The following is a 25,649-nucleotide window of genomic DNA, read 5'->3' on the forward strand; positions in this document are numbered from 1 at the left end:
ACATATAGGTCATATAAGCGGGCGCATGTGTCATAGGATGCATAACAGGGCGCGTTATGTGTCATAGGTCACATAATGGGGTGCGTTATGTGTCATAGGTCACATAACCGGGTGCATTATGTGTCATAGGATGCATAACAGGGCACGTTATGTGTCGTAGGTCACATAACGGGGCGCGTTATGTGTCATAGGTCATATAACGGGCACGTTATGTGTCATAGGTCACATAATAGGCATGTTATGTGTCATTGGACACATAACAGGGCGTGTTATGTGTCATAGATCACATAACGGGGCATGTTATGTGTCAGAGGTCATATAACAGGCAGCGTTATGTGTCATAGGTCATATAACGGAACAACTATCATAGCCTAACCTAGCCAGAGGAAGATGAGAGAATTTAATGGAGGTTATGGTTAAATCATGTTCAAGAATATAAACTAATTTTTATTTGACCCCACCTCATAGTGGCCCCGGCTTTCGGTAGTAAATTGGCTTAGTGAAAAGTCCAGTGTATTTCTCCTATATGCCCAGCCTCATTACTTTGTAAATAATTACTGCGCCAATCAGTAAAGCCTGTTATAATCATGTGATGGCCAGAATCCAATAGTAAATATGATTAGCAAAAAGGCTATTTCATACACTGTACAGTCACATTGCTAGATTAAATGGGATAAATTGTTCTTGACATGTGAGGCAGGATTAGAAAAAGACATTCAATCGAGGGTATGAGATATTAGGAAATATTTCCCAGCCTCTTAACCACAAGGTTGGTGGGCTACAATAGCTATTCAAAGACACATGGTATATAGGGGATAAATTGTGCATAGATGTGAGTGGAAGTGAAATTAGAAGTTCACTCCGTGAACAAAAACTAGAGTATAATTCTGGACCATTGTTTGAGGTATCATTTATTAATCATTCTGTACCATTTTGAGGTCTATTTGCATTAGGCTGTATGACCTAATCCTTTTTTTTCATCCAATAAAGCAGTTACGCATTGTACATACCGGACTTTTGATGTTCAGTGGAGTTCATCACTAAAACAGTAAACATTCTGATTTGTAAGCCAGTTGCTGCATTACTAAACAGTTCACTTCAAGTTGACATCACTGATATCACCTAGTGTGGAAATTCAAGAAATAAGATTTTATAAAATGGAGCAACCTTTTACAAGAACAAGCATTTATCCTCCAGGTTTCTGAAAAAGGGCTTCTCCATGCTGCACTTACATGTAAAAGAATCCTAGCTCCAAAGTTACATGGGAGGTGGGTCTGATCAGTACCAAATTCAAAATGTATTAGTGAATTGTTTGGCTATTTTAATATTTGCACGCTAAAGTAAACTGCAGTGAGCACCCTTTCATGCTTTGGATAAGTGCTGCAAATTTCTTCATGCACACATATTGTGTATACATCCCAGCTGCGCGATGCTTGGTGCAATATAAATAGATCAATGTAATATGAACAGCAAGCTAAATACACACATTCTAAGCGCTGGAGTGAAATCATAATTTTTGATATTACCTCATTTGTTTGGCTCAAAATTAAAAGGGGGCAATGTGATGATAAGTGAAAACTAACATTTAGGAATCAATTTTATGAAAATCACACATTATGGCTTTAATAGTCCAGTGCTAGCACTCACTTTATCTGACCCATATAATGTTTCATACCGTCCAGTGCTGGTCGAGATTTGCTGTGAACATACCAGGTTGGATAATCTGTGTCTGTAAAGGAGAATCGTTGAAGCACTTTTTCACCAGTTATCTAGAGCTGTGTAGCCTGTGTTGTGCCATGCAAAACCCCGGCAAAACCAGACCGAAGTGAGAAACAAATCCCTGAGAAAAAACAAAAACAAATTGCAACAGAATAATCATTTTATAGGAGTTGAAAGAATAACTTTTTCATACTAAGTAAATACCTATAATCTAATTATTCTTCTTCCTGGTCCTAAGTAAATGTGTGTATGCGTGTGGTAGAGTTTGAAAAACATTGAGGGGTGTCCCTATGAACTATGTTACAATATTGCTTTACCTTAATTGACATCTCTTTTTTAATATATGGCGCTGCACTAAATACGCTCATGCGGTTTGTACCACTGCAACAGCATTGAACCACAGATGTCAAAGAGCACATAAATCATATGCTTTGGAGCAGGGAGGGGGCTCAGCCCCTGAATATTAATTTTGTGGGAGCCTGAATACCTTTCAGCCTCCCCCAATAATCCTATAGGTGGAGTTAACAAATTGTGATAAAATAGAGGAAAGAGTGTTTGTGACCTATATTTTGCAAAATTTTCTGACTCGGGGTGAAAAACCCGTCTGCCACATGAGGGTGGCCCACTAAAAAGTTTTAAATTTTTAGCTCCCAAAATGTAAACCAAAGCACCAATGGTGCTGTAGTAGGTTTGTTATGGGTTATGGTCAGGAATTGAAATTCATTGTGTTGGTGGTTGTGTGCAGGTTTTATTTGTTATGTTGTTTGTAAGTGCAGTTGTTAATTTTTATTAGTGTGTTGGCAGGGCTGTGATAAAGAGTGTAGTTTAGTTTATCATGTTTATTACCTTCATTGCACATAAAAATATCAAATTGTGGTGTGTGCTGCAAAGGGCAACCGAACAGGCACATGAGGCCCACTAGATGGGGTCCCTTATACACACACCAAATAAAAGAACTAAAATTACACAGTACATAATTATAAACACATTTAAAAAACACTATAAAATACATTAGAAATACAATATTGTACTAAAATTGAGTTGCCAAATTACTTCAAGACATCTCAGAATTCAAATAAGCACCAGTGAAATTGCACAAAGTAGGTATACTGACAAGTTAATTTGAGATGTAGTGGTTAGTGGTGTACCTCTCTTATTGATTGTAGATATTTGTTAGTGTATTTGGTGCTGTTGACAGGTTTTTGGCTGGTTGCATTGGGCAGGCAATGTAGATTTGGTATAATTGGATTGTTTCATGTTTGCTGGTTTGTAGTTTATAGTTGAAGGTATTAGGGTTGAGTTGTGTGGAGTTGGTTGCTGGGAATGTTAGGACTTTTGTTGTGTAAGTGCGTATTTTTTGAAGTTGTGGAGTTAAATGTACCATCTATAACCAATATATAGTAACCAATATACAGTAACCTATATACAACTGCGCCATACAAATAAATATATAATATATTGCACAATAATCTGGAAAAGTGTAGTTTTGCCAGAGGTAAGGTTCAATAAAAATTGTAGCATATTTGTTCATTTTTATGTCACATTATGTTAAAAATATGCATAAACTAGGTATGTGGGAAGTGAACCTGTGTACTTTGTGTGCCGCTAAATATGGGTGGTTTTATTCTTGGGTTTGCTGTGAGCAGTTACATCAATTTTTTTTATTGAAACATGTAGATATTTTCATTTACAGTGTATTATAGATCTGTAGTTACAGCCCTTTATACATGAATTTAGTTTTTTTAATCACATTGTAAATGATTGGAATTAACTGATTGGAATTAAGGGTATTAATTTGCTCCACAGATAATTCCATTATCTGTGTTTGCTCAGTCATTTTATTGATACCGAGAAAGGTACAACAACTTAAGGTGGTTTTAAATGCAAATTAAAGATCTATGGACCGTTTTATCTTTGGCACAGAAGATAATATAATCAGATTGTAAATGATTGAAATTAACTGATTGGAATTAAGCATATTAATTTGCTCCACAGTTAATTCCATTATCTATGTTTGCTCAGTTATTTTATTGATACTGAGAATTTACAACTTAAGGTGGTTTAAAATGCAAATTAAAGATCTATGGATCGTTTTCATCTTTAGCACAGAAGAAGATAATTATTTTTAAAGATTTTCGGCAGTGTTTTCAGCACCCTACCTCCTCTGATTATTGCTCTCCAGGGACCGAGAAATTTCAGACCTGGATACTGCTCTCATATGGTTGAAATTGCACATGTCCAAATAAATTAGGAAATGGTGTCAAATCATTCAAGAACATCAAGAATGACCTCCCTGCTGATTTTCCCGTAAAAAGTTTGTAAGTAATGTGGAATCTGTGGCCAAAAAAACAAAAATTTCACTTTGACCCCCGGGGGGAATTCCACTGGTATTTTTTTTACGGGAAAATCAGTGGAGGTGCGCAGGAACATGACTCAACATGTGAGTATACTTTTATTGGGACAAATGAAGTGATTTGCGACAGCAAAAAACTTTCAATGTGATTGGTCAGAAGCCAATAGCGACTGCTTGGTTACCATGGCAACAGTTTTATTACCTTCATAACATGGCCAACATATCCCTACATAAGTACAAACTGACTTGAGATTGTATCATGAAAGGTTTGGAGATATTTGCAAAAATGTTGGAATTCATGATTTCCCTAAACCTTGCCTTTAACACCACCTTAACAATGACCTAACAAGTAGGTGTTAAGGGGGTACTACACCCCTCGATAAATTTGTGTCTATTTTTGCATTTTTCTCAAAAACTAAAAACACACTGGTAACAAAAGTTGTGTATATTATAGGGGCAAGGAATCCAATTACTACACTGGAATTTCAGTGTCCCACGACAAAGCGGTTTTGTTATTTATGATAAGAAATAAAATACCGCTAGGATGTACCTCATTTCCTATCATATATACTGAACCGCTTGTCTTGAGTCACTGAAATTTCAGCGTAGTAATTTGATTCCTTGCCCCAATAATATACATATCTTTTGTTACCAGTGTGTTATTATTTTTTGATTTTTTGCAAAAATAGTCACAAATTTACCATAGGGGTGTAGTACCCCCTTAATATGTTAAAAAGACATCAATTTCTTACATGCTATAGTCAATCACTTTTCCTCACATTTCTAAGTTAATATTTACAGTGTACAGGATATGTTCAAGACCAATAAACGCTTAAATGTTGTAGCACTAAATGTGTTAATTGAAAAACTAGAAAGGTGTTAATATGTTACAAAGACACAAAGTCTGGACTAGCATTAAATGTGTCAGTGCCAATGATATAAACTAAGTTTTGCTACAATCGTTCTGAATGTGCACTAATTTGGAGAATTTGAGACATTAATTGATCATGACTCGCGCACAGAAGTAGGGGCCTATAGACAGCACGAGCCCAATTGGTGCTTTATCTATTGACTTGCCGAATGCAAGGCAAAGCAACACTGAAAAGCAAACATTGTAGCCGCATTGAAGCAGTAAAGTTCAACATCTCTTTTACAAAATCGCCAGATCAAGGAGTTTGTACAGTGTTTGTAATATGAAAAGCACCACAAACAGTCTGCATAGGAGACTATTCCATGAAATTTGGTAAAAATTTTACGTAACAAAATGCTCCAAAATGACACTTTCCGTCCGAATTTTCCTAGCTAAATAAGTAACACTCATGAGCGATCATGCAAAGATCGCTGCCTCAAATTACCAGATCCATTGCTCTAAACGATGTAGCAAGAGAAAGAAAAAAACATACAGTAATCTGGACCATGACAATAGCATCATTTGCGTTGCAAATGTGCTAAAAATCTTCCTAAGCCAATGCAAATGTTGATTTACCTTGTTTTGCAGATGCAATCAAATATCAGTATCTTTTGTCGCTGTCATAATTCCCATTCAAAAAATTGGTGGACCAGTACAATAGATTTCTCAGCCATTCTAAGTGTATATAAAGCAAACATAATGTAAAACATACAAAATAAATAAAAGCATATTATTATTGTATCATGAGCTGGACAATGGTCTATCTTTAGAACTCTTTAGAAAAGTAGTGCTATTTTTATTAATTCAAATTCATCAATTAATTGTGATCCCATGGTGGATGCCATTCCTGGGGAAGATATTTGGAGAGTTTTAATATGTTAAGATGTCACATTAGGAGTTACACAAACATATTTGATGAGATTTGGTCATGGCATAGAATGTTGGGTGCAGCCTGTCACTCAGAAGACTTGGTAGTCAGAAGACCTGCTATTCAGAAAACCCATTTTTCAGAAGGCCCGCTAGTCAGAATTTTCTGAGCAGCAGGCCTTCTGAATAATGGACTTTCTGAATAGTGGGCTTTGTTGTATTTTATGTAAAAGAATTTTTTTTCCCGACTAGCATTTTTGGCTAGCGGGCTGTATCCGATCCTTTACCCGCTACTCAGAATGCCCACTATGACTATAATATAGTGGCCTGCTTTTATCATTTGAAAGAACTGAGTTAGCCCTAACCTTAACCTAACCTCTGAACTCTAATGATACCCTGAGAACTGGGTTTTCTGAGTGGCAGGTTGTCTGGGTGTGATTCTTCAAAAGGGCTCATTAAATTTCGTTAATCAGAAGACCCGCTACTCAGAATATATTTTCTGAGTAGTGGGCCTTCTGATTAATGGCTTTTCTGATTAGCGGTCTTCTGTTTAGCATGTCATTTTTTAAAGGAAAATAAGCCCACAATTCTGAATAGCGGACCTTGGGTGATAGGTTTTCTGTTTTCTGAATAGTGGGCTTTCTCACTGCGTGTGGATACAAAAAATGTAGTCAATGTGAGTTCAAATATGGTTGTTATCTTCAGAGTATTGGAAATCAAGAGTTAGCTAATGTAGAAGATTGGATATGTAGCATTTTATGTTCATTGGTTATGGTTGGAATCGGAAGTGAAAGAACCTTATTTAATAGTGTGTTCTTAATGTGGTGAGTTAAGTCAGAGTACCATACTGGAGTTGTGTTTGGTAAAACTGTGATGTATATCATGCACAGGATATGTTTGTAGGCCTACTTTTAAAATGTGAAGGATCATTTAACTTGAAAGTTACGTGTGGTGAGTTGTCAGCAGCAGACTCAGACTTTTATTTGATTGTATGTATTGAAAATTGATCAAAAAGGAAAGGATATTTTATGATCTGATTTTGGCAACTCACCATATTTGACCTCTCAAAAGGACCTACTCCCACTTAAAAAATACAGAAGTTCACTAATAATGGGAACATGCCCCATGAAAGCCTTTCCAACATGGGGGGACTGAGCCCTCATCCATGGACCAAAGTTCTGCGTAACTTGATGGGCGTCCAGGGAGTGTAGACCCTGGGGGTGGGGGGGGGGGGTCCCATACCTCAAAAAGATACTTTTAAACATGCTCACAGTTGACAGGAGTTCAATTTAAACAGTTTGACATACATGTTTGTAACATAAATGTGTGTCAATCAAACCATGAAGTTATTTCATCCTGACAACTGTGTGCATGAATTTAAACAATCATCATTGCAGTATGACCAAGATTGTGCACATTGTAAAGTTTTTGAGTTTGGCAATCTAACAAATGCTCTGTCACGGAAGACACCCTATTTTTGCATTTGATCTGTCAACCAAAGTTCAGTTTGAACAGCAGCTTTCATTTATCACTGATTTTATTACTTTTAGCCATTTAGATTTAGATTTAGAACTAGAAATTTGATGTTTGAGGTTTCTGTGGCGCTGTTTCGGCTCTAACACAAAAGTTCCATTTAAAAAATTGTTCTCACCCAATGACCCAAATTTTTTTACATTTTGCTCTCACCCAATGCTAAAAATCATGCTCTCATCCAATGGGGGCATTGAGTGGGCAAAGTGAATTTTTTTTTTGGGAAGGGGGCAAAACCAACAAATTTTGTGCAAAATTACTGCAAAAAGGTAACATTTTCGTAATTTTGGCTTTTTACTGGGGGGGGGGGGGCAAGGGGGTTGGGTTGGGGGTTGGCAAGAGTTTTGCTTACCGTATGAGAGACGACAGGCAAGACCAATATTTTGCGTAGTGGATGCCGGCGCCCACTACGCTAAACCTTGGACCTGTCTTACGTCCATCACTCGTAGAGGACAGTACAACAAAAATTCCTATCATTTGTTGTCATTCTTTAGTCAGTTACCATAAATTATTATTTTGATAACTAAAACTAGTTTTATTTAGGGGAAAATAAATTAACTATAAAACAAACAGCCATGAAAACTTCCCTTATTCTAAAATTAACAAATTCAGTTGCGCGTACTTCGTGCAGCTAGTGCGCATCTCTCGACAAGCGTGTTGCGTAATGATGCATGTATTGTACGCGAACCATATCCTCTACCGTGTTTTAGACGACATACAGGAACTCAATGAAATGCAGTGCTTACAAGCTAAACCACAGCCACTGGCTAAGATCAGAATTAACAATTTTATATCTAGGCCTATGCGTTGCAGAAACTATATGCCTAATCTAGTCCGTTATAGACATAGAGTTGCAGCTAAACTATATGCCTATTATCTAAGTACGGTATTAAATTCTTGGCCAAGCTGGAACATAGTGCGCTAAGTGAGGTACAGTAGAAAGCATGCACTCATGTTACATGATTGCGTATGGTGACACGATTTGTACGCTACATGGATGCAACAGGTATGTTCGAGCTTGGCCAAGAATTACTTTATAGTATGTCTGCCAATGCCAATGCGCGTCGCATACACACGCTCAGCAGCAAGCGGCAGGGTAGTATGAAACCAAAGACCTTGCAAATGATTTACAGTTATACATGAGAATATTAAGCTTATGCTGGTTTCATACTACCCTGCCGCTTGCCGCTGAGCGGCGTATGACGCCAGCATTGCAGACAAACGGACACAATAAAGGCTTGTCATTGGTTGACACGCCCTGCCGCTTGCCGCAGCGGCAAGCGGCAGGAAAGTATGCTGGAGGCTTTAGTAGTACCAATGTAACAGCATCATGCAGTTGTGCATGGTACACCTCTACATTCATCATTCATGACATTAAAGAAAATTTAAGCTTACCTGAATTGCAATGTAATTCACATGATTCATGAATTGTAACATCATTCAAACACCTCGTCTATACAGTACATTACGAATTAGATCGATTGAAGACCTTCCTAAACATGTAAACTGTCATGACGAATCATTTTCCACGAACCACGGACGCGGGTTTTTGTCGATATTGAAACACCAGATATAAAATCAGTAGGGACAAAAATAGAGCTACACAGCCATGACAGCGTTGACACAGCTACACTGAGCCCGTGACTGAGCTGATAAAATCGATTGATTGATAAACAAGGTCTTCGGCCCGGAAGTCAGAAGTTGCCAGTCATAGAGCTGGGTTTGAGGCAATGGAACTTTTAACACAGGTGACCCTGGGTCATTTGGATGCCCTAAGTCCTAATTTATACTAATAATCTCATCCCCACAAAGTTAGGGCATTTTTGAAAAAACATGCATGATGAAAAATTGAAATTAACTTCACAAAAATACTTATATTACACAATAGTTATCTATATGACACGTAAATACGTTTAGCGTACTTAATCCCTGAAATTAGCTAATATGAAACAGTTTTGAGTCGAGTGTTGCCTGCCCATTTAGGGCGTATGCCCTAACTCGCTATTTGTAATTATTATTATTATTATTATTATTATTATTATTATTATTATTATTATTATTATTATATATTATTATTATTTTTATTTTAATAAAAAATGGACTTTTTGGTCCATTTAAAGCTTGTTACTACTACTACTACTACTACTACTACTACTACTACTACTACTACTACTACTACTACTACTACTACTACTTCTAATAATAATAATAATAATAATAATAATAATAATAATAATAATAATAATTAGTTCTACATGTATAACATAGCATTTTTTAGTTTTAATGTGTTGAATAACTTTTGAAATTTGTAAGTACATGTAGTTTGAATGTAAATATCCAATATCCGTATACTGCTATGCTTTTCTTCCACAAAAAACCTTGTTTTAATACGTATCATGCACATGTACATGTACATTTTTGTTTAAGGTGAACCGTGAACAATTGACCGATTAATTCGGTTAACCGCATGATAACAATATAACATTGACAAGGATATTCCTTGGTACGTGCAAGTATACAGTTTCACGCGGTCTTTGCTGACTTAAGGTGGTACTACACCCCCTGATAAATTTTGTGACTAATTTTGCATTTTTCTCTGAAAGTAATTAGACACTGGTAATAAATGTTATGTATATTATTGGGGTAAGCAATCCAATTACTTCACTGAAATTTCAGTGATTCAATACAAGTGGTTCATTATATGTTAAGAAATAAGGTACATTCTAGCGGTCAGGGCCGTAGCAAGGTATGAAATAGTGGGGCGGCCATATGGCGGGGGTCTGGTCAAGGGGGCCAAGGGTCAAGGGGGCAGAGCCCCTTGTGGGAAGTCAGGGGCGAAGCCCAGCTCTCGCATTTTGAGGTACACAATGTGCGTAAAACCCGGTATGTGAATTGAAACTACTCACATCATTTGTATGAATGTAAATGTACATAAAGTGCTAAAAACTAGTTTTAGGGGTATCAAAACTTGTATCGTTTTTTTTACTGCCATATGGTCAAAAATTGGCCTATTTCATTTGGATGTTTTTAACCTAAACGCAAGGACTACACACATATAATATAAGCATGGCTATACGTATGTCAAATTTACTTCTATTAATCATGTTAATAATGCTAATAATCGTAAAAATATGTACCCTTTTCACTCCAACTTGAAAGTTCGATGACGTCCTATAAACGAAATTCGTTTCGTTAGGAGGCTGATCCTCCCTATCTCCTCTGTCTCTCCCCCCTCCTTCCCCTACTCCTCCGTCGGAAAGAGTGAAACTGAAGTGTGACTACGGAAATGTTGAAAATTCCACATATTATTAATATATATTGACCGCACCATTACGAAAGGACTTTTGTTTACAGGACGTCATGGAACTTTTTTTCTTAATATGTCAGGGCTTTGCAATAAATTATGTGTAGGCTTACCCTGTGTGTATCTTTGCCCCCTCCCCCATATAACTGTTGCAACACCACTTAGACATCTACTAGTTCATTCTGCATGGTCAGTGGCGGTACATGCCGGGTGTTGCGCGCTTACATGATCTAGAACAGCTTACAAATTGACACAAGTTATAATGTACGAAAGAAAGATTACAACCCGAAGCTAGGTTTACATAATAACTTAGCCAAAGTTTTTATATTAGGGGAAATTAATTTTTCTTCCAATGATTATTTACCTGGGGGGGGGGTTCTGGGTGAGGGTCAAGGATTTGTATAGTTCAGGGTTAAGCCTGTACGGTTTTTTTTTAATGAATGGTTAGGACAAAAAATAAAACAATTATAATTATTGATAGGAGCGGCACGGGCCAGCCTGAAAATGAAGAAATCGACTAGACATGGAGTCTAGTGAGGTGTCCCTAAACTATAATAGTCTATGATCTGATGACTATTTCTCATTGATATTTGGTTGCAAATATTTTCTTCTCGGGTGGCAAGGATGAGAGGCTGGTACCGTGCAGTGCACCCCCCAAAAAAAAATTATAAAAAAATCAAAAAAATCAAAAAATCAATTTTTTTTTTTTTTTTTTTTTGATTTTTTTTTTTTTTTTGGCAAAAAGTGGGGCAGCCATGGCCGCCCCGGCCGCCCCGGTTGCGACGGCCCTGCTAGCGGTACCTCTTTTCTTATCATAAATAGCGTACCGCGTGTCTTGAATCACTTAAAGGCCCACATAAAAATAACATGTTGAAATAGGAGTATAAACTGACCAGTATATACCAGTTGTAGTCGTAGTCCTACTAATTCATGGCATATTGGATTGGCTAGGGGAAAGTTAGCCCATATTTGCAAGACTATCCTTGCCTTCAAGGTAAAAGAAACCTACTCATGTTACCCTCTGGCCATGGTCTGGTCTGCTGCTTAACCAGGGAAAGATGACGTTCCAATATTCCCCTTTAAATTCCAGTGTAGTAACTGGATTCCTTGTCCCTATAATATACATAACATTTCTAAATCTAAATCTAAACAAATACTCAATAAAATCGCAAAAGCGACATCTAATTGAGAAGAAAAATGGCCTACGACGAAAACACAAAAACTTTTACGAGAATACAGATTAAGTTACATTACATTATTACATAGTGCAGTTTTGAAGTATTGAATACTACAAGACTCTAGAGCAGATGATGGTAGGTTATTCCATTCTGATATGGTATTTGGAAAGAAACTGTATTTGTACACATTTGATGATACTTTCATGGACCGGAACTTCAGAGGATGATATTGTCTGGTGCTTGTGACGGTTTGCCTGTGAATATAATCAGGAATTGGAATTGCTATATCTTCTGATTGAATTTTATACATTGTTGCAAGACGGATATTTTTTCGGCGTTCTTGTAGTGTGGGCCAATTTAACTCATTTAGAATGCTAGTTACGGTACCTTCGGTTCTTTTATAGTTATTAACCACAAACCTAGCTGCTCTGCGCTGCACCATTTCTATTTTTTGGATATCAGATGTTGTATATGGATCCCATACAGCGCAGGCAAATTCTAAATGAGGACGAACAAGAGCTATGTACATTTGATGTTTGATGGACTTGGGACAACGGTGTAAATTTCTACGTATAAACCACAGGGCTCTGTTCGCCTTGGCGACAATATTGTTTATATGCAGCGACCATTTTAAATTATGAGATATTTCGACGCCTAAGTATGCATGATGCGTCACACCTTCAAGAATTTCATTTCCCATACTATAAGTACATACAATTGGATGACGCTTTGTGGTGACTCTAAGTGTTTTACATTTGGAAATATTGAAACTCATTTGCCATTTGTTTGACCATTTGTACAGTGATGTAAGGTCAGTTTGCAGGATGTCGTTATCATTAGGTGTTCTGATAACCCTATAAAGGAGGCAATCATCTGCAAAAAGACGAATACGGGTTGAACTGTCTATGTGGGAGGCAATGTCGTTTATGTAAACCAAAAACATCAAAGGGCCTAACACCGTACCCTGCGGGACACCAGATAGAACTTGGGCCGGTTGGGCTGATTCACCATCAACGACAACTGTCTGCGTTCTATTCATTAACCAATTTTGTATCCATTTCCAGATTGAACCCCTTATACCATAATGGTCTAGCTTCTTAAGCAGTCGTTGATGCGGGACGGTGTCGAAGGCCTTTTGAAAATCGAGAATTTGTAGATCTGTTTGCAAGCTATTATCAAGATTTCGTGCAAGGTCTTCTATGGTAATTATCAATTGAGATTCACAGCTATGGTTTGATCTAAATCCATGTTGAAAGTCAGAAAGAATATTGTATTTTTCTAAATGAGACATTATATGACGAAAGAGAATGTGCTCCATGATTTTGCATGTGACTGACGTGAGGGACACTGGCCTGTAATTGGCCGGATTGTTTTTCGGCCCCTTTTTAAAAATTGCCGTAATATTGGCAGTAAGCCAGTCACAAGGGATGTCACCTGTTTCAAGTGACTGGGAAAATATAAACTTGATAATGGGAGCCAGTTCCTGATTGAACTCTTTCAATATATATGCAGATACTCCATCAGGTCCGGAGGCTTTCTTTGGATTTATGTCCTCAAGGAGTTTTCTCACTCCTTCTGTATCTATTGTCAAATTATTGATAGTGGGGAAAGGGTCACCTTCCATTTTGGGTATTTCCGTGGTGTCTTCAATTGTAAAGACACTCGAATACTGGTAACTGAGGGCTTCTGCCTTTGTTTTGCTGCTGGATATTTCAACTCCATCCACATTAAGTGTTGCAACTCCACAACTCTCACGCCGGATTGTTTTGACGTGTGACCAGAATCTTTTCCCAACAGTTGTAATCATTTTTGGATTTGGTCATTTCTCTATGAACAGTTTTTCTAATTTTTCTGAAATGTTCCCATAGAACATCAGACTTGTATTTCTTAAAAGCATTATAAACCCGTTGTTTTTTACGGATGAGCCTTTTTATTTCGGGCGATAGCCAGGGTACATCCCAACGCTCCCTGATATTTTTTTGAGGGACATGCTTCTCTACCATCCCACCGATTTCATTGGTGAAGTGCGACCAGTTTTCACTGGTAGAACGCTCATTGCTCGTAAGAATAACTTTTTGGAAAGCAAGCGCATCATTCTTAAAACCTTCCTTGTTCATTTTCGTGTAAACAAACACTTTACGTGGAGGTTTTGTAATACGCTTAGCTTTAACATTGATCACAGCAATTACTATCCTATGATCGCTCATTCCAGGGCAAACATCGACCTGCTCCACCAGATCTGGGTTGGTGGTTAATAAGAGGTCTAGGATGTTATTCAAGCGGGTTGGTTCCTTTACTTGTTGGATTAAACCATGTTCTTCAACGGTATCCAATAAAGCTCTGTTGACTTTGTAGCCATACTGAGGATTTGGCTTAATGGTGTTGGTTATCCATTCGACATCTGGACAATTAAAATCACCACCCAGGATGACATTAGGTAACGTACCATTCTGTGTTATCTTGCTTAAGGAAATATTTAATTGTTGGATAGGTTCAGCTTTGTTATCAGTGGGTCTATAAAACGATCCTATGTGTAGAGGTTTGGTACCTGCAATCTCAATCTTGCACCACACTATTTCAGATTGAGTGTCTAGGGAATATTCAGTGGTGGATACATACCTCTTTGTCACAGCTACAAATACACCACCGCCATGAATGTTCCTGTCCTTACGAGAAACATTATACTCGGACGGAATACCTCTGTCGTTGCAAAGGAGTTATCAAGATGTGATTCTTGACCACAGATGATGTCAGGTTTATGGGTTTCTATCAAGTCTAAAAGATCATGTTGCTTCCTGTCACTCTTGAGACCACGGCAGTTAACTAGCATAACTTTGATGTTTTGGGGTCTCTTTTTTGAGGGTATAACATTCTCATCCCTATTACCTTGGTTACTAGTTGGTTTGGGACTGGATGTTATAACATCATCCATGTTAGCCATAAATGCAAATGAGTCATCTAGTATGTCTAGAGACTCCAACATGGAGAATTCATTGGATATTTCAAGATCAGAGGCAGAAAATAGGGAATTACATATATTTGGTAAACAGCAACTGGGACATTCCCAGAAAATCCATTTGCCAAAACCAGGTAATTGCTCGTTTGGGTTTTCACAATTATTATGAGACCATCTGTCACACTCACTACACCTAAGGGATGGATGGTTGGAGTTGATCTCATAATCACAAATTGTGCATATCGGTGTATTTGGACCAGGATGGCTGTGGATATCACCACTAAGGATTAGTAGTAAAAGGAAGGGCTCTCTTTGCTGAGCTCTTGGTGTTACAGGGTCCTACTTCCCAATTAACCTTCAACTTGGCGTTTACCCTTGGTATAACAAAGGATGCCACACATAAAGAGGGTTTGCTTTTGATCCACGGTGGACTGAACATGTTCCAGTCTTGTAATTTGTTACCAGTGTGTTATTATTTTTTGAGAAAATGTAAAACTAGTCACAAATTTATCAAGGGGTGTAGGTGTAGTACCACCTTAAGGGTAGACTAGGTATTGTTGGTCGAAGTCGATTTTCATTATCTAAATCAGTATATTATTGAAAAACACACTTTGATGCTTTGCAAAAATTGATTCTACAAATCAAATACTCGGTACTTTGAAAACTTGCTTGACATAATTGTTGTTAATGAGTAATGTACGTTTTAAAAGTGATGTTATTTCAGCCCTCTTTACAACATAACTACAAAATATTATTATATATGTGATATTTGAATTCTTCTTCACACTCGCTATGAAATGATCCATGCAATTTTTGTCAAAGATCATGACCATTTGCAAGATGCTGTGAACTACCAAATCGCAACGGTTTAAAGTAGTTTAATACCTTAAACCGCAGATTTCTGTGCTTTAACTTAAGGGCTCAGACCACCAAATGAAAAAGACATTAAAAAAAAAAAAAAAAAAAAAAAAAAAAAATCAAAATTTTTACAAGGCGTTCCCCCCCGCGTGACAATATTTTTCACTTTTTTACGTCGTCCCTGCATTAATTAAGGACTGAATTTTCATTTAAACTTCACTTTTGCTTAACCTTTTAAGTTTTTTAAAATTAAAAAGCGACAAGACGCGACGCCGCTATATCGACACCAAAACTGGCATTAAAACTTGTTCAGTTAGCAGTAATTCGGACAATTGTATATAATTTCATATCTATTTTAGTGATTAATACATCACTTGCACGTGACGTCACACGGTATCGATCTTGCACCTGTCCGCCATTTGTACGGGACGCTGTGTATGCACGATATTGTATTGTTTTCCAAACACAGACATGTAGCAGTATTTTCCGTATAGTTGATGAAGAAGTCTGTTACTTTGAGCAAATCAAATAACAATGTTTTTATCAATAAAACGTTCAAAATAAAATTGTTATCAACACAGATGTAATAATAATAATTAAAAACTATATTAAGAGCCTTGACTTATTATTTAATTTTCATTTTGAATAAAAATGAGTATTTTTCCACGCCGCGACTACATAAATCAAAGTGCACGAACAGCACGTTGTTTAAAGTCCATTCGATCTGCTGATTTTCGTCAACACACACACGCAATACGATAGAATCTTCCTCATTTTAATTATAAAACGGTGCTTTTTCAAACAAATTTTGCTTCTTATTTTAAGTTGAGCATAAACTTACAGTATGCCTGATTTTTGTTGTGTTATTGGCTGCTCAAATGAGGGCGGAGATGTCGACGAAAGTGGGAAAAAGATAAGCTTCTATTCCATACCAGCCATCAGACAGGCAGATGATGAACGTGCAATAACAACGGAGAGGCGCACCGCTTGGATTTCTGCCATCAAACGAGAGAAGAATACCTCTACTAACAAACCATGGGAACCTTCTAAACACAGTAAAGTGTGTTCAGTACACTTTCATTCAGGTAAAATGTAGTTCAAATTAGTTTCAGCCCTTTGCCTGTCACCCAGCCATGATCATGATGATCATCATCATGATGATCATTAGTCCAATAATCAGACCCAGAACAAAATATTAATTTCTGACATGATCTTGTACTGGGTCTGAACTGTTTCCATATGAAATCTTGATGGCAAATTGGACAATAGAAGCACATGGTTCTACGTGACAGCTTTTTAATCCCTATTCAGGTTACGTGAATCACGCTATTGTGTAGGTATGCTAGGAGGTGAATTCAAATTTGCCATCAAATTACATCATTTTATATATCAAATTAAAGCCCTTGAGTAAACTAAGCCAAAACTGAAAACCTTTATTTCATAGCACTTTCCGTAGCAAAGTTACATCTTGTCAAAGATTGACTTTCATCAAAAAGATTCAGCTAGCAAAATTCCCCAAAACGGCATTTCGGGTGTTTCTAGATCTTAGTCTCATGGCGATAGCAGCTTTTTTAATGGAACTGCTATCAAAATCCTCTAAAATTCCATGTGCGACTTGATTATCACCATAAAAAGTCATATATTTGGGTCAAGTGAAGTATAGAAAACATATTTATGTAGGTTTCCTTCACCCACCTATTCTCGAAAAAAATTCAAATTTCTATGTAAATATGCATTGTGTTGGGGCCCGGTCTCGGCGAATTAAGCTGACTAGTAAATGTGTTAACTAAGGTTTGCCTAGGTTACCTATATTGTGGACCATCCTTCTGATACTTGAGTGTTTGGACACGCGGAGCGGTTTTTGTCTACCTCTCTGTTTGTAAACAAACCAGGAGGTCGAAATCGTCCTCCTCGCCCGAATCTGAAAGTCAGCGTAATAATCGGCACTAGATGATCATCATGATGGCGATGAAAAAAAAAAAAAAAAAAGTTTGTTGTCAATTGTGAACAACATGAATATGACAACATGAACATGTATGACTAAAAAAAAAGCTTCAACCATGATACTTTCATGTGATTCTGGCTGGGTAACCTGACCATTTGCCAACATTTGTATAGAGAAGCGTCTTGTAAAAGATACACACTGATCATAAATAACGGAAAGTGCAACTTGCTACATATCTATAGATTCTATACCGTAACTGATGAGTTCTGTAATCAGCAATTACTTAAAATTTATTGTTTAATTTTTGTTTTTACAGGAAAGCCATCCTACCGCTTATCCAAGACTCACCCAGACTGGATTCCAACCGTCAACATGGGCCACAACAGTGCATGGGCGTCAGGAGGAAAGCGTGCAGTGGAAAGACATGAGCGAATAAAGAAAAGGAAAAAGCAGATCCAAACTAATGAAGCTGCATGTGCCCTCATCGATTTTCATCAGCAGGAACCACCTCAAGCGCCGCCAGAAGTACCGGAAGAGCCGACAAAGGAGCAAGAAACCCAGACTGACCTTGAGTGGGATAAGGAACTTAGACAGTTAGTCGCGGATAGTGAAGAGCTGCGCCCGAACAGTGCAACAGAAGGATAAAGTGATCAAGTCAATGTCTCTGACTGAAGAGGCATTAAGAGATGATTCGGAAAAGCTGGTATACTATACTGGATTACCATCATGGATAACTTTAATGACTGTGTTTAATCTAATCTCACCATTCTTGCCAGAAAAAAATGCGAACTCCAAGTTGACACCATTTGAGCAGATGATAGTGTTCCTTATGAAAATCACTCATAATTTTGGACATCTAGACTTAGCGTATAAGCTTTCATGTTAGTACTTCTACAGTTTCCAGAACCTATCACCGTGTGCTTGATGCTATGTCAGTAAGACTTGGACACTTAATACATTGGCCGTCTCGACTTGCTCTGAGGACAAGCATGCCTACTGCATTTTTGAAATTTTACAAAAAGGCTTGTGTTATTATTGACTGCACAGAAGTGTTTATTGAAACCCCAGCGACTTTTTAGCCCGAGCCCAAACGTGGTCAAATTATAAGCACCACAACACCATTAAGTTTTTAATTGGCATCACCCACAAGGAACTGTTTCTTTCATAAGTAGATGTTGGGGAGGCGGGTATCTGACAAGGAAATCACCGAGACAAGTGGACTATTGAACTATTTAGAAGCAGGAGACGCGTCATCATAGCTGACCGTGGATTTACTGTGAGCGATTACTGTCGACTTGCAATGTGCTAAATTGTAATTCCACCATTTACGAGGGCCAAAGCGCAATTAACAAAGAAGGAGGTTGACTGGTCGAGAGAACTTTCAATTGTTCGCATTCATGTGGAACGTGTGATCGGGCTTGTGAAACAGAAATATTCAATTCTTCAAGCAACTCTTCCACTCTCAATGGTTGGTGGTATTGATATGTTAGGAAATGGTGATGCCCCTATTGATAAACTTGTGAAAGTATGCTGTGCACTCACCAACCTCTGCCCTCCAATAGTGCCAATGGACTAGAGACATTAGAACTTTGTAAAATGAAAACTTATAGTGAAAAACTTTTATATAAGGCAAAAAAAAATTGGTGAAATAATATCAATTGATAAATTGGGATTGGAGATGATCAGTTGCATTCATTCTGATAACACTGGTTATCATTTGTACATGCAGCTTGTTGAAATTGTTACTGTAAAACACTTGAGTTAATTTAGCGAATTTATTTCATGGTAGGCAAAAATCCATAAAATAAACATTTTGCAATGTTTACAGTGTACCAAATTTCAAAATCAGCGAAATTATATTCCATAAAATTGTCACTGATTTTCAATTCACGAAAGAAACATCCTTCAAATTAAAGTGTTTTACAGTATATCATTGTTCCTCTAACATTTTTGTTCAATGTTGCTGAACTAGTGACTTGACATTTTATTGTAGTTTACTTACTAGTTACTACCATTAGGCCAAGGAAAAAAAATTGTTTGCTTGCCCTCAATTGAATTTTAACAATTGGGTCGGTCGGTCGGGATTTCTTTTTTTTTTTTTTTTTTTTTTTTTTTAAATTACTAACCAACTCTACTGTTTGTAATTAATTAAGGCTCAAAATATGAAAAATCAGACAATTTTGGTGTCAAAATGAATCAACTAACATTACAAAACAACTAAAATGTTGAACAAAAACTCTTAAAATACATTTTTTTTACATCTTCAGAATGCAAAAATTTGAAAAGAAAAAAAAAACTTTTTCAGGAATTTCCAAAATTAGGGTCGGTATTCTTTTGTACAGTAAATAGAAAAAAAAAACTTTTTCCTGATTTCCAAAATTAGGGTCGGTCGGTTGAGGGCAAGCAAACAACTTTTTTTTTTTTGGCCTTATAAAGGTGGGAATGATGAAAAGATCATGCATTAAAACAACATTTTCAGTTTTGCAATATCTTTAATATCTTTATTCACAGACTGCCATTCAAATTGAAATGTCTTTTTCAAGGACACAGAAATCTGCATGCTATTGAAATTTAAACTTGCTTATATTATAACTAAGGACAAGTTGACCCTTCATGCAGGCTGTATGCTGAAGAATTGGGAAGAGTTAGAAAAACAGTTACCATGGTGATAGCTGAATGTTCCACTATCCTTCATCATCATGTTCATGTAATTTGATTGTGATAAGGTTTTAAGGATTTTAGTTGAAAAAAAAAAAAAAAAAGAGCATGAACAAAAGCAAACTATAGAGGAAGGATGGCAGAAACATGGGCTTATGACCATGGTAATTTCAATGCAGTCCTCACACGAAGGCTCAGCTTGTTCTTATTTTACAAACACATAAGAGCTACATGAACATGTATCCATTTGTAATAATACAAATTGGATGAATTGAAAATGTAATCAAATTATTTGTGGTATTCTTGTGTACAGATTGCTGCACTGAAAAACATTTAACAAAGTTGTGAAACCTGATGAGCAAATAATGTACACAATTATTCTTAAATCTTTGTGATATTTGAAATTGTTCTATTTCACAATTTACTTTACACATAACAAATTGTTCATATTTTCTGCATTATAAATACTTGTACAAACTGTGATAAACATTTTTCTGAGAAGAAATAAATTGAATGAGTTTTGAGAGACCTGTATTAATAAAATACCAGAAGAAAATAAACCACCAATGTTTCCATGTGTGAATTTGCATCAAACAAAATTGTAGGCCTATAGTAACATTTCAGAAATTCATTAATTGTGATATACACTAGAGGTCTACTGCTAACTTGACTGATGTTATTTTATTATTTGTACATGACAGATACTAGTAACATCAACCATGTTGGCAGTAGGACTATGTGTATGTTAACATTCTGTGAAATCATACAAAAGCAGGGCTAGAAATTACGCCTCACTTTGCGAGATTCAAATTTAACAAAATTGGTCAATGTACTGTACAATGCAATGAGGAAATTTATTCTCATATCTGATCGTCGAGAGAATCGTCGCGACTTCATAAGATTCAATTCCTTGATTCTCGTTGAATTTCTAGTCCTGAAAAGTAAATGGTTTAGGAAGGAAGTTCCAGCTGCCAACCGAATCTATTCAATATCATGCATTAGAGAAAACAAACTATGCATCTGCCCTGAGTCCAGTCTTTTAATGTTCAAGAGAGTTGTAACAGTCACTTTTTGTTTTGTTTTCCCCTCTTAAACTTTGGCAAAGTTCTGCAATATGGGCAGTACCACTTTCCCTTGGGTGGACATCGTATTCTCAGACATTCCATGTGGAAGTACTTAATTGCACAGTCTTTGTTTGCACACTTCAGCATGCACTCCTCATCATGGGCTGGCATGTTGCAGTAGCACACCAGCTTACCCATAGTATCCTCTGTGTCATTATCAGCTGGTTCCTCGTGGTTAACTACATCTTTCAGAACAATCCCATCATGCCCTGCCACTACCTGCCTCGTTAGCCATTTGCCAACCAGTTCTGGCAGAACGCCGTATTTGATAAAATGTTCCACCTGAGGGATTTGGTCTGCGAAGAAATCAGTGTCCCGATAAATCCGTCTAATGATAAGATCTTTGTGATTCCAAATCACAAAATCGCAATATAGCTTTTTGCAAGCGTTCATTTGGGCTTGCACTTGGTAATAGTATGGGTGGTTATGCTTCAATTCTAGAGTATCTGAGTCGGTGTCTGGTGCCATGCTAAAAGTCTTCATCGCCTCATGATCATAGTTCTCCTTGTTTGGGAGATCCTTGTCGCAGTAAGTAAAGGGCATTTTACCTCTAGAAGTCCTTCCCCACAGCAATCACAACTTATAATGCCATCTGGGCTGGCTGCTATGAATGGATGTTCTGCGCTGAGGTGTAAACCTGCTTCTCTACAGGTGAAGTTTTAGTGCCGCTGTCTTGAGTAAACTTCTCGATGAAAGCTTTTCTTGCTTTATCTTCATGTTCACAACCGTACCTAAGTAGAAAAGAACAAAAAAACATGTTAATAAACATGCCTTAATTCCACTGATAGAGGTACCATTATAATGGATACGAGCTCATTCTGTTGTAATCATTTGACTAGCCATACTTAGGTAAAAAGTACGCTTGACCAGTCCATTCACGATTCATATCCGAGTACATAATACCGTTGAGGGCCACTTCAAAGATACCAAGTATTGCACGAATACTGTAAAACAAGTTAATTTTGCGGGCAATTTAATTTACGTGAATTTAAGCTGTAGGCAAAAATCCATAAAATTAAAATTTGGCAATGTTTACAGTGTACCAAATTTCAAATTCGAGAATTTAATTCCTTGAAATTAAAGTGTTTTACAGTAGCAAGGAATGAAGGTTTTGCTGCCATGGGGGAGGGGGGGGGGGTTGTGGTGTTTGAAAGTGGTCAAATAATTGCCCTACCCAAAATGACCACTTGAGGGAAACACAGTATTTTCCAAGAACAATGCAATAGATTTTTGTCAAGTACAGCAATATATACTGTAAATTTACATTAAAATAATACCAACCTAGTTGCTGCAGAAGAAAAGCGATGTGCTTCTGGATAACAAATCGCTTTACAAGGCTCTGCGCCGGCATGGCTGGGTTGGTACAACATGCTGCCTTAAAGATGGAAGCTGTTACACGTCCAGTTCTCTGATGAAACCATAGATGACAATTTGCCTGGTCCCTGGAGCTTTTCTCCACCAACTCGATCTGTTCATCTGTTACCTGTAAATAGATAAGGATAGCAGCACATTCAAATACATGAACATGTAATTTCATAGTCTCCCATCACAGGTGATTGTGATGAGAGCATTGTATTTGCCAGGCAGAATAATTTTGTGTGTTCTACCATTGACAAGTGTGCCACGCAGTAATATGGCGGCGTGGCGCAGAACCGGGCGCAGAACATTATTGCCTGCCATGGTTAAACTATTCTGCCAGGCATGATATATTCAAATGTTTTACACTAATTCAGCTCTTGGGTTAATGGTTAGCACATATAGTAGATAAATAAGTGTGTTACAACCCCAGTTACAACTCTGATCACGACAGGCGAAAACTTTCAAGACAACTATTTTGCCTGTGTTCCCTTTTGTTTGCTTTACCAAGCCAGGTATTATGCAAAATGCTCCATCACAGTAGATACTTATCTTAAGCATGATGCAATATTAGAAACACACTTTTCAACAAAGAAAATTATTTACCTGCACAGTCGAATACACCCTTTCACACTCTGTCAGTAGATCTAAGTAGCCAAGTTCCAGCGTATCTGGGTTGTACAGGTATCCGAGGGCTCGGGGAAACCTTGAGTCACGGCTTACAGGAATAAAGTTCTTTGCATAGTCATCCAAGACCCGTAGAATAGCAGGCTTCTGCTCGCATCTGTCCAGTGACGCATAACACTCGTCCAGTTCAGCTTTAGTTGGCGGGGGAATGGATTTAAGTTTAGCCTTGCGCGATGGGGTAGTTGGAGGAGATGAAAAGGCGTCGCTATTCCTCTGCTGATTTGGAGAGGTCATGGAGGTATGTGGGAGCTTCCTAGTTGGGGTGGATGGAGATGAAAAGGCGTCGCTATTCCTCTGCTGATTTGGAGAGGTCATGGCGGTACGTGGGAGCTTGCTTGCTGGGGTGGATGGAGATGATGCTAATGCCTTCTTCTTCTTTGTGCTTGGCCGAACAAAAGCGATATCTCTAACCATTGCAGCAGATACCTAAAAATAAAGTAAACACATAAACTCCATTAAATGATCTTGTTATTCACACACCTTTAATTAGACACATTGCAAGGCATTTGAAGGCAAAATAAAGTAATGGTCTGTTCAAAGCCATTTTTGCAGTACAAGGTAATACAATGTCTAAAGGAATGATAATTAAATTTATTTGTTTATTTTATTTTTTATACATTTTTTTTAATTTTATTTTTTAAATAATACATTTTCAATTCTAAAAGGCATGCCAGGATTATGGGCAAACACATGTACATTGAGAACAAGCTTGTATGTTTACTATTAAAAATAAAATAAAAACTCACCTCTTGTGTTGGTGGAAGCCATTCACACTTCTGAGATGTGCATGCATCTAATCCACTTTGCTTCGAATGAATACAGCCGGGCAACAGCTGACATTGCACATGCAACATGCGAACAAGTTTCACCAAGTCTGGAATTCAAAACAAACATTAATGTTAAAATGATATCTTTTTCGGCCTAATAAACAAAAAACTAGCATGTAGACGTAAGTGACAATTAAATGTACCGACTACTGTGCAGTAACTATTATTTGGTCGGTTTGTTCAATATAAATTACTATTATTTTTTTAACCAACTGCTTCCATCATACAGGAATTGCTAAAATGGCAAGTTTTTAAAAAACAATAATTGAAACATTCAGTTGCTGTGTCGGACCCGATCATTATTTAATTTCATTTGATTGTCTGTGGTTCAATTTGCTTTTGGACAAATTATTATTTAGGAAGAATATTAAATACACTGCTTGCTTGATTTCTTCTGAGGCTCGTGGTGAAAGTCCAAAAAGCGATTAGGCGCGTATGATTCATAAAAATGTCGCAATTGCAGGTAACCTGCACTTTTGCCACAAGTCTCTGGTCATCAGAACACACACTTTTCACTGTAGGTCAACGCATCAAAATAATGTAGCTTACCCAGCCATACAATCACAGTGAGCCGCCATGATTTCACCGCTTGCCTCTGCCACAAACCACACACTGGTAAGGGTTGCTCTTACTGCCATAGAATGGCGCACTCTACGCTGACACAAGGAACCGATCACCATATTGATGAAGACGAAGGACCTCACCCAACCTGCCTCGACAAAATTGTCAGCTCAATACACCCCTTGAACGCCTGTGAAGATAAAACATGAATAAGAATGGTGAAAGGCTCAGGACACTATTGTTGTTATCAGTTGTCAGGGTTGATATTTTGAAGCCACTCCTTCTCAGATCTAAAATGTATAATGTTTGCGATTTTACTGAATAATCCTTGCATTGCATATATAAGGTGGTCAGTAGAAATAATGCTGTTGTCCGACCTAATTATCTAATATCACCCTGCACTGGACTGCTTGTAGTGACCATTGACAGTTAATGTAAGCTTATCATGTTACATGTAAGTTTCAACATGTAAATTGTAATATGTTCAACTTCAGTTCAGGTTGTAACTTTAGCAAGTGCATCCATCATGTCCATGTCATCTGAGCTGACACTCATGATCATGACAGTGACATGATTTATGTTGTAAAATTAAAAATGTGCGTGTCGTAGCATTATTTCTCCTTCCCTAATTCTATTCAGATTTCGTGCAAATTCAGGCTAGTTATTAATATTATTTAATTAATGTAAGATGTTTGTTTCTTTACCTTTGTTGCTTCTTTGGTGTACGGACTTGGCGTATGTATCATGTACACTGAAATATCCCATGGTCGGATATTGGGAATTGTCGCCGGTCTAGCATCCCAAGCATCGTCTTTC

At 37.4% G+C, this 25,649-nt stretch overlaps 2 protein-coding genes and 1 long non-coding RNA gene across 3 annotated transcripts; all 3 read right to left on the bottom strand.

The window, feature by feature from the left end:
- Positions 1-1,015: 1,015 nt before the first annotated feature.
- On the bottom strand, positions 1,016-9,206 carry LOC140167702 (uncharacterized). Its single transcript, XR_011861068.1, has 4 exons — positions 8,775-9,206; positions 5,559-5,657; positions 1,648-1,840; positions 1,016-1,122 (listed from the first exon to the last, which is right to left on the bottom strand). It is a non-coding gene; the product is annotated as an uncharacterized lncRNA (long non-coding RNA).
- Positions 9,207-13,612: 4,406 nt separating this feature from the next.
- On the bottom strand, positions 13,613-14,844 carry LOC140164692 (uncharacterized). The gene is made up of 2 exons (XM_072188049.1): positions 14,748-14,844; positions 13,613-14,559 (listed from the first exon to the last, which is right to left on the bottom strand). The coding sequence occupies exons 1-2, from the start codon at positions 14,842-14,844 to the stop codon at positions 13,613-13,615; spliced, it is 1,044 nt and encodes a 347-aa protein (XP_072044150.1).
- A 7,162-nt stretch (positions 14,845-22,006) lies between these two features.
- On the bottom strand, positions 22,007-24,249 carry LOC140164702 (uncharacterized). Its single transcript, XM_072188060.1, has 4 exons — positions 24,192-24,249; positions 23,365-23,871; positions 22,680-22,885; positions 22,007-22,133 (listed from the first exon to the last, which is right to left on the bottom strand). Exons 2-4 carry the CDS (start codon positions 23,857-23,859, stop codon positions 22,007-22,009), a joined length of 828 nt encoding a protein of 275 aa, XP_072044161.1. The 5' UTR covers positions 23,860-23,871; positions 24,192-24,249.
- Between the last annotated feature and the right edge of the window lie 1,400 nt (positions 24,250-25,649).

This window comes from Amphiura filiformis, chromosome 1, assembly GCF_039555335.1.
Source record: "Amphiura filiformis chromosome 1, Afil_fr2py, whole genome shotgun sequence".
Taxonomy (NCBI): Eukaryota; Metazoa; Echinodermata; class Ophiuroidea; order Amphilepidida; family Amphiuridae; genus Amphiura; species Amphiura filiformis.

Bases quoted from the DNA above. Each gene is read 5' to 3' on its own strand.
- LOC140164702 (XM_072188060.1), bottom strand. From the start codon at position 23,859: ATGGTTAGAGATATCGCTTTTGTTCGGCCAAGCACAAAGAAGAAGAAG. The intron at 22,886-23,364 runs GTAAATAATTTT...ATCTATTTACAG, and splicing joins GGGTGTATTCGACTGTGCAG to GTAACAGATGAACAGATCGA. The intron at 22,134-22,679 runs GTATTATTTTAA...TTTTCTACTTAG, and splicing joins CTTCTGCAGCAACTAGGTTG to GTACGGTTGTGAACATGAAG.
- LOC140164692 (XM_072188049.1), bottom strand. From the start codon at position 14,844: ATGTTGGAGTCTCTAGACATACTAGATGACTCATTTGCATTTATGGCT. The intron at 14,560-14,747 runs GTAATAGGGATG...GCAACGACAGAG, and splicing joins CAAACCAACTAGTAACCAAG to GTATTCCGTCCGAGTATAAT.